This window comes from Lineus longissimus, chromosome 5, assembly GCF_910592395.1.
Source record: "Lineus longissimus chromosome 5, tnLinLong1.2, whole genome shotgun sequence".
NCBI lineage: Eukaryota > Metazoa > Nemertea > Pilidiophora > Heteronemertea > Lineidae > Lineus > Lineus longissimus.
The window spans coordinates 23037518-23047191 of record NC_088312.1 but is presented as its reverse complement, the minus strand read 5'-3'; the positions used below and the strand labels follow the sequence as shown (position 1 = coordinate 23047191).

Genomic DNA, 9674 nt, shown 5'->3' with positions numbered 1-9674 from the left:
TCGCTGACCACAGACTGGAACACATAGGAACTGTCTTCCGAGCATCGGCAAGTATCGTTCGACACGCTCATCGAACTTGTTTGTTACGTGAAAGAATAGACTGATGACACAAACCTAATATGGCTGCCATGGCAGCCATATTGGAAGAGCGGCCGGCGGTGTGGATCTTAGCTGTCGATCATACAATGGACTATTCCTCACGAGGGGGCTAATTCTATCTGTTTGTACTGATAACTTCCACAGACCCGGTGTAAGGTTTTCAGTTCTTCCGTTTCCAAGTGTTAACTGCGTCAACGGTTATGCTCACTGCAACCGCATGAGGACAATGTCAGTAGTCTGGAGCACTTCCTGTAGGCCTAAAAACCCCTACGACTTGACATTTCCCAGTCAACTTTTGTGCCATAGATATATTTGTTTAGTGTCTGTATCATTAAATTAGAACATCAAATTGACAAGTCTACTTACAAGTAAATGACCACTCAGACTTGATGGATTGATGATTGATCAGTCTGATGTGCCGGTGAGTTCTGATTCAAACCGATCTTGAACGCAGCCGGAGAGGAGCTTTATTTGTTGGATCGAGAAGTCTGAACAGGAATCGAAAGTAAGTGAATATTGGTATATCCAAACACGGATTATTTTACTTGGGATTTCTTGTCAAACTGATTAGCCAAACCCGTTATTCTATAATATTTGCCGATGTCGTTATTTTGATAGCAGCAACTATTGAAAGTCCCGAGTCCACCTTGGAAATACAATATCCATCTTCACGGTGTCGTCGCCAGTGACCAAGTCGCTCTTCCCCGCTAGGGTAGAGCCCTTCCCTTATAGTTCACGACTTTATTTGTAAAACTTCTCAAAGATTTTAGAATTTGATTAGCAATTTCACCCCTCCCTCTACTTTGAGAGGTTGTCGCAATCCATTATTTCACTTTTCAGGAAAAATGAAGATCATTCTACTGATTGTGCTCGTTTTGGCCACAGTAATGGTCACCGTGAATGCCGACTGCATGTTCACGGACCGCATGGCTGGTAAGACAATACTTTTACCTCCTCCACGTCGACAGTATAGTATCATGATGGTTTATAGTACCTCTATTGTGTTAAGGGAAACGTGTATTACGTAGAAATATACCATCACCTCCCGCTATGGCTATAACTGTGACTACGTCGCCGCCAGTGCGGCTAAGTGAGATTCCCTAGCGACTTCGGTCCGGCGAGAGAGCACAGATATTCCGTCCGAGGCGGCCCACCCCACGCGGCTTTCAAGTCCTGAAATCTCTGTTTATTATTTTTCAGGCCTTGAGGAAGTAGGGGACAAGAAAGTCATAGAATCTAATGGGTTTTGCTACGAGTGTGAGAAAGGCTCAACTATCGTCGAGTGTTGCAGTAAGTAGATGCGATTGTAATTAAAAAACATATAAAATGGAACCCCGGTAATACGACCACTCATGGGACCGAAGTTTAATGGTCGCGTTACCGGGGTGGTCGCGTTAGTGAAGTTGAAAATCCGGGGACAAAATGCATGATTAAGTTTTCCCGCCAAAATTGTTGAATTTATTCATAGTTCAGTTTGTTGAGTTTTTTCTTAACAGAAATCATGGCAGCATTCGTCTTTTCACGGCAATTAGGCCATTTGGTCGGGTAAGAGGGGTGAATTTGGTCATTGGGACCGCCCAGTGGTCGTGGTCTGGGTACCGGGGTGGTCGTGTTACCGGGGGCCTTGTAACGGTTATTAGTGTGGAAACCACTGATTTGGGACCGGCGATTCTTGGTCCTCATAGCGGGATGGTCGCGTTACAGGGGTGATCGCCGACTGGGGTTCCACTGAACACAATCTCCGTCTAAGTTTTACCTTTAGGTTATGATTAACGACATTCGCACAATTTGTTTTTATGATATCCTACAATTGCTTCTGAAGCATCTCATCATTTCAATTACACCCATAATGGTGCTTTAAGCGCGGTTATCTCAATTAACTGCATATTACTGTCATGAGGCCGAAATTAAAAACGATATATGATGCATTTCTTGCTGGGTTTTGACCATGATCTTTGTGATGTTCTAGATTGGTGTGGGATACATGTCATTATCAGCGGTTGTTTGTTCGTGATTTCACTAAACAAGCCAACTGGCATGCCCAATTGTCCTAATCAGGTTGACGAACTGCGAGATGGGAGAGCCCCTATTGGTTATACTTGGTGTGTGTTAATCTGACTTGCTTGGCCTCTCCTGATAGTCTCCCTTAAAGAGATACATGTATTCGGTTTAACCAAATCAAGAATCTTTTTTAATCGATAAAGCACCTTCGACAGTACAAACTATAATTTGGCGTGGTCATGAGACGTATGACGTATGCAGAATCTCACTATTGAATCTCACCTTCTGTTTCTTCAGATACGTTCAACAAGGCCTGCATAACAGCCCCTGAATTGCCATAGTTCAAACTGCTTTCAAAAAATAGCGGTCTACTGGTCATCCCTTCACTTTTTATGTATTTAGTGGGGTAATAAAATTGACTGATGTCATGATTTATTGACTTATATATTCGTGTTCATTCTTCCCGAGACTTATCTTGTTTAGGGAATGAACACCGAACTGGCGGGTATCTGTTAGTCAGTACTGAAATCGAGACTGGAGCTAAAGGTAAGCCAAATCCGAAGAAGCTTTAGCCGAAGGTTGTGGGCAGGAGAAGGAGAAGGAATTAACAGACGGCTCCATAAGGGACATTTTGATACCTCTGTGGATGTCTTGCTCCCTCTTCTACCTAAATCCGTTTATAATGTTTAACCCCATACTTAGCCCCAATTCAGTGGCTTGTGGCTCCACCCAACTATTTCGATGTTACTACACACATAGGCCCAACAGTTAGGTGCATATTTTACAACTATAATTTAACAAGTTATTTGCAACACGGATGTAGAGCAAACTCCTCGTCGGAATAATGGAGCTCTTCGATTATTTCAAATTAACCTTAGCCTATCACCGTCATTACTTTCCCTCTACCAGTACAAGTATATTCGGGAGCACCCGATCCTTCTCAACCAACCTGCTTATCCACCGTCGTTGTCCGTCTCTGTCATCTTATGTGCATAAAGGAGCGCCAATGTTTCCACACACATACGACTACCATAGACGCCTTCGTTGCCTGTCTGTCGGCGCATGTAAATTTTGAGGGCCTGAGTTTTCACGGGACCCAACCCCCGAATCCAATCTCCTCACTGCCTTCGTGTTCCGTCTCTCATACTTTTATAGGAGCGCCAATGAGGACCTGGGTTACCCAGATGGGCTATGTGTGCTTTGGTAAAGTAGGACGGGGGTTCAGCTCCTTGCCACAAAGACGCAGCACTCGCGTGAACCAGGGGGATTCGAATCCCTCAAACCAGAAACGAACGTCTTGTCAGCGAAGACATAAGACCCCAAACCGTTTCAAACCGAGCTACACTTTGTAAGAGAATCGCTGTAGTATGTTGTCCTTGGCGTCTTACAGCTGGTTGTGACATCTGGTCTCAAGACAAACACTGATTGTGTCATGTGTCAGGCATCTTGGCACCTCTAATTGTGCCTGTCTTAGTCTTGATGAAACACTCTTATAATAGTTTCTTTGGCGGGAATGTCGCAAACATAGTAAACGAAAGAACAGTGCGATAACGTTTATACATATATTTACATCTACGCATATATACAACACATATAAGATGAGAAAATGATCGCGAATATTTTTAATTTTTGACGCTGAATTTTACGAGTTTTTTTTACTCGCTAGCGTGGGTCCTCCCTTGATGGATGCTGTCTCCTGGCGCCGTTGTGTGGCGGCTGTCCGTACGGGCCATGTGGTCTGTAAAACCCCGGCCGCGGTCCGCGCAGATGAGGTGGTCCATAGCCGGGACCGTGCGGTCGTGGTCCGTACGGTGGAGGTGGTCCCATGCGAGGATGTGGTCTCCCAGCGGGGTGTGGTCGCATTGGATGGTAACCAGGTGGCGGTGGACGGCAGAAGTTCTGAGGATGTGGCCCGCCGTGACGGAAGTTAGGATGCGCCATACGGTCACTTGGGTGTGCAAACTGGGGTCCTTCGTAGACCTGATCCATCACCGAGGAGTTGCGTTTCTGTATTCCGACAGGTTTTGTATCTGATTCCTGGAAGAAAGAGTCAGAAGTTTGGTATGGTACAAGGAAAAAACCAATGTCAAGTTGACCGGCGATACTGCATGGGCTAAATATGAAAAGACAACTCAGTTCCAAGGTGATGACTCCGTCGAGTTTCATCAGAGACAGAGAGCAAAGTGCAGGCTTATTGGCGTGCTTTGCTATTTCCCCCGAGTCAAATCGCAATTCCCATAATCAGGAGGAGATGTTTGAATGTTATGTTCGTCGTTCTGGAAAACAACTTTTCGAAATTTAGGACAATACTCGATATCTCTAGAACAGAGTATTTTCCGTTTCCCGATACAAATATTGGCGTCTTGACCTACCTCCTTCTCCACGCAAGCGTCCTCCTCCAGATCGTAATGTATGATCACCTTGGATCGTCTGCTCTTCATCCCTTGAAACGATGCCTCATCCTCTTTTGGCAATTTCTGAAGAAAATGGAACCTATTACTAGAAAGTTCCGGAACACTACATGGAGTCTTACAAATCCAAGTGTTCGGATCTCGGTTGGACCGTAATCCACCCAGCTATACAATACGTCAGGGAAAGAGATTGGTTAGGAAGAGTTGCAACCTTTACGTTAGCGTTCACGTAGGGGATCTTGAACTCGCTATTGTGAAAAACACGAAGTCAAAATGAAACCAACCAAAGATATCCTTTACTTACGGTATCGCTGTTGTCTTCAGTGTTGGTCGTCCGATTCTGTTGTTCCACCACCTCATCTCCGCACTGCAAGCTCGAGCCATGTACCGCCTCCAGATCGGCCGCTATCTTCTCCTAGAAAGTGGATAAAGTAGGAAAGGTGCAGACCGTTACATGTATGATATTTTGAGATGAGTAGGACTACAAGAACGAAGATGTGGTATGTTCATGTGACATGAAAGCACAGGCTACTTACTTCCAGTGTAACAAAAGGATTTTCCCACCAGAGACCCCATTGTATGTCTTCATACTAAAACAGGTGTGTTGGTGTGGAGTGCCTCGAAGTCCCTTTCGTTCAGGAATTGGAACTGAGAGGCAATATTGGCAATACGTTACAATATACGTTTAACTTATTACCTGCGTTGCTTGACAGCCCCGGTTCCTCCTAGCTTTATATCGCCTGTCCATACTGAGAGTCCGTCGTATACCATCAACCTCCAACATCGTGCTGTCGATGTTCGCCTTCTTGACTCTCATGGCAACCTCCATCCCCTGCAGCCCAGTCGTCTTCTCCTGCAGCTCGAGCTCCAACAACTTCATCTTCTCCTCTCTCTTTCTGTACCGGTTGACCTCGACCTTAGCCTCCTGGAACTCACCTTCCCGCGCGAGGAAGTACCACTCCTGCTCCGTGAGCTGCTTCTGCATTGCCACTAGTTGCTCCTTTGTGTCTGTCAGCTCGCCGAGACTTTGGTCAATTGGCAGCCGGTCTGGAACCTTCTGGGCACTATCGAGGCTCCGTCTTGCTTCCTTCTCTCTCTGCTCCATATCAATCTCAATGTCCTGAAGTCGGTCTTCCTCCTTCTTTATTTCTGCTACCCTCGCATCTATGCTGCCTTTCTCCGTCACCAAATCTTCCTTCGTCTTTAAGATATTCACCTCCTCTTGTTTCAACTTCTCCTGCAAATTTTTCAAATCCATCTCTTGCTTGGAAAGGTCCGCTAATCCATTCATCATCATCACCTTGCTTTCTTGCAAGTTCTCTTCACGAGCATCCAACGTCCTCTCCCACTGCATCACATCTCTCTCTCTCCACTCCAAGACAGTCTCACTCTGTTCAACTATCTCTTTCTCCATGTCTAATGCTTCACTTTTCTTCACAACATGAGCTTTCAGTTCCGCGCACTCTTCCTCGAACTCTCCAATAAGCTCCATGCCCTTCTGTACAGCCTCCTGATGGACGCTCTTGGCGTCTTCCAGAGTCTGTTCCGTTCGTCTCAACTTCTCCAAATAGTAGCTCGCCCTGGCGTTAGCCACACTTTGCTCACTTTCTGATGTCTCAACCCGGCGGGTCAGCTGCTCAATTTCTGCCTTGTGATTGTTTGCCCGCGCTGTGTCTGCGGCTTCCTGTTTTTCAATACTCTTCATTAGTACCGTGCTTCTGTTCTTTGCAACACTCAGCTCACCCTCGCAGCTCTCCAGTCTGCATCTCATATTATCCAAGTCAACCTTGTGATGTCTCTTCATGATGGCCACCCAGCAGCCGGTACCAATCGTCTCCCACTCTCTCTTCCTCTGCAACTCCGCCACCTCTCTTTCAAGTTCCTCGCAATGATCGACCTCGTCCTCCACGCGCCTTTCAAAGTCATGCCATTGTGTTTCTATCTCTGCCATAACGACCTCGTGCCGTTTTTGCATCTCTACCAATTTCCTCTCACAGGTGTCTTTCAGTTGACTCTGCTCCTGATCATGGTTACTCTTCAAATCCTCCAACAACACCTTGTACTCTTTGATCACCCTTACAAACTGCTCACTCTTCTCAAACGAACTTGACTCCTCCTCGAGTCGCCTCTCTTTCTCACTTTCTAGTTCCATGTCGTAGGCCATCTTCGTCAGCTCCAGTTCTGCGTTCATGCTGTCATATTTCTCAGCCCAGGCGTCTCTCTCCTCCTCCCAATCTGCCTCTAGCTCACGACATTCCTGTTCATGCCTCGTCTCCTGATCTTTGCATTTCGCCCTCAACCTTTCAACCATTCCAGAGAGCCTGTTCCTTTCTAAGGTTCCTTTCAGCTCATCTTCTTGTCGCCGTGCCTCTAACACGCGGAGCTCATCTGCCTGCTTCCTCTCTAGGTCACCCAGTGCTGTCCTGTACGCGCCGATCAATTCCAACAACTGGTCATGTTCATCAGCAGCCTTTGCCTGTGCCTCTTCATATCTCTCTTGGTCGCATTCTATCCGAATACCGAACAACATCTCTTGGCCACCCAATGCTGCTGTCAATTCTGCTGCCAGCCTGTCATACTTCTGATTCAGGACATCTTTTTCGGCCCTCTTCGCGTTCTCCAATTTGTACCGTTCTTCAACAAAACTTGCCTTTTGATGTCGACGTTTGCTGCCCAACACATCAATTTCAGTAAGCAGTCGATTCTTCTCGACTAACATCATCAACGATTCTTTCTTCCGTTTGGTATCTGACTCCTTTAGCTGATGTTCAAGAGTCGCCTGTCTGGCTGTCATATCTGCCATTTTGACCTCCTGCATCTTGACTATGCTTTTCCTTTCTGCATCTGATACACATTCTCGTTGATGTTTCTCCGTTTCCATGGCATTACTGTACTTCTCAAACTCTACTCTTTGCTGCTCAATCAGGCTGTCTAGTCCTGCTCTCTCTCTCAAAGCGTCACCTCTCTCCTCTACACGCCTTGCCTTCTCCATGCTCAAACACTCAGACAAATGGTTCATCTCTCGCACCAAATCCTGGTACTCCTCCATTTGCTTCTTGGCATCCTCTTCAACTGATCTCCTCAACTCTACCTCCTTGGCAAGCTCGGCCCTCAAGTGGTCCTCTCGCTCTCTTGATGCTTTCAGTAATCGCATTCCTTGCTTTCCGAACTCGCCCCTCAACTTTCTGATCCGTTCCTCGAACTCCTCCCTCATGTCCGACTGAACCTGCTCACTCACTCTCTTCAACTCTGCAACCACTTGCTCACCCTCCGCCCTCGCTTCCTTAAGGCGACTCTTCGCTTCTCTCACCACTCGCCATTCTCTCGCTGCTGCCTCTCTCCTCTCCTTCAAGACACTCTTCCTCCTCTCATCAGCATTGCTTAACATATCAGCTTCTTTCGCCTGAAACTCCTTCACCAGCCGTTCTTCTCGTTCCTCCGCCTCCAGCACAACTCTCTCTTTCTCCTTCCCCAACTTGACAAATCTCTCCTGCAGCTTGACATATTCTGCCTCCTTCTCTCTCAACTTGTTGTCAATGTAGGTGGAGTCCGCCATCTCTACTATCATCTTCTCAATTGCTCTCTCTTCTTTCAACCTACTAACCATGGCCACCAGCCGTTCTGACTTGGAGCGAGCCTCATCTAACTGCCCGTTCATCCTCGCTATGGTCTCTGCCCTATCCTCCTGCCGTTCTTGCACCATCCTGTCACAAGCGTTCCGAATCTCTTTAGCCTCCTTGCTAAACCTCTCTTCTAATCCGAAGATATCTAAACCATGCTTAAATTTCATATAATTCAACTTGGTTGTTAATTCCTCTTGCTTGTTTCGAAAGTCCTCTTCAGCCTGATTGTATTCTTGGCTTCTTACGAACTCCCGCAAGCACCATTCCTTTTGGTCGTTTTTTGCCTTTTCTTCAACAGCAGCGATATCTGCGTGAAGACACTTCAGCTGTGGAAGAAAGAAAAATGCATCTGATGATCAATGAAGCCATCCTTCTGCAATGCATAATGTACAGTGGAGTGACAACACGGAAGATGATACTGGCAGAGAGAATATGCTTGATTACGTTATGTCTGCTTGGAGTATTATTGAACGTGAAATTAAACTTTGTCAATGTCATGGAAAATACACATCATTTTGGTCAGGAACAGTTTCACTCGAGTGAGTGGAAGCAAGACTACGTGTTTTGGCCCCCGCCCGTCACATGTACACATCTGACTTTATCATTTTATTAGGGTCGTAAAGACGGGCCAACATGTGGAGCGATCATTCGTGATCAGCTTACCTCATTCTTCCTGAGTGTCTCCTCCTCCCTCCTGAGCGCAAGCTCCTCAACATACTTCCTCTTCCAGTGCTTGTTCTGGAATCATAGGACGAAAATTATTCAAAAAATGGAAACTGGAAGGGGTGACGGGTGGTTACATAATACGTTGTTACCCCTGCTGCCAGCAAAAGTAATCACCACGATAACTTATGCATCAGCGAAATCGCGTATACGAATGAAATAAGTTTGTCTCTGGTTGGAGACCTTGATCAAGTGGCTGGGGTCACTCGAGCTCGACATTGTGAATAATAAAGCGGCGATCAGATTTGAGCTCGAATCCACGACTCTTGAATTGTGAGTCGCACATATTGACCAGTAGTAACTTACCTCTGCACTGAGTGCAAACACTGTATCATTCTGCAGGCTGTAATCAGCCACACGGATACCAAATGAATCTGAAATTCAAAATAGAAAGAACATTGCAAACATTCTCCAGGTCAAGGAGCCCCCCCCCCCCCCCCCCCACCACCACCAAGATCAGCCCTTCACTCTCACCATCCACCTAAAACGAAAATCGGCATGGGGCCAGCAGTATGCAAGATTTTGCAAAAACGGGTAAAATTTCAAAAATAACGAAAATTTTGATAATTTTCTCACCTGCAGAAGCAGCTTTTAGCTGCATCTTGCAAATCTTGGATATTTTAATGTTCATCTAGAACAGTGAACGTCAATAAACATGAAATTATTAGAGCGAAATAGAAAATTGTGACTTTATAAAAAGCACAAAACTTTGGTCTAGTAACCATGGGGCGTTGCGCTCATTTCATTGGCCAGCGCTACATACGACGTTGCTGTGACGTCATACGGAGGCTGCATCTTGCGCCGCCTGGCGTTGGTT

The 9674-nt window shown here is 46.1% G+C and overlaps 1 protein-coding gene and 1 long non-coding RNA gene across 2 annotated transcripts; one reads left to right on the top strand and one right to left on the bottom strand.

Annotated features, from left to right (window-relative positions):
* The first annotated feature begins 495 nt into the window (after positions 1–495).
* LOC135488758 (uncharacterized) lies at positions 496–2539 on the top strand. Its single transcript, XR_010447042.1, has 4 exons — positions 496–604; positions 940–1032; positions 1300–1389; positions 2398–2539. It is a non-coding gene; the product is annotated as an uncharacterized LOC135488758 (long non-coding RNA).
* Positions 2540–3762: 1223 nt separating this feature from the next.
* LOC135488624 (golgin subfamily A member 6-like protein 22) lies at positions 3763–9458 on the bottom strand. The gene is made up of 8 exons (XM_064773268.1): positions 9434–9458; positions 9164–9231; positions 8798–8872; positions 6945–8460; positions 5209–6881; positions 4816–4926; positions 4473–4577; positions 3763–4137 (listed from the first exon to the last, which is right to left on the bottom strand). The coding sequence occupies exons 1-8, from the start codon at positions 9456–9458 to the stop codon at positions 3763–3765; spliced, it is 3948 nt and encodes a 1315-aa protein (XP_064629338.1).
* Positions 9459–9674: the final 216 nt, after the last annotated feature.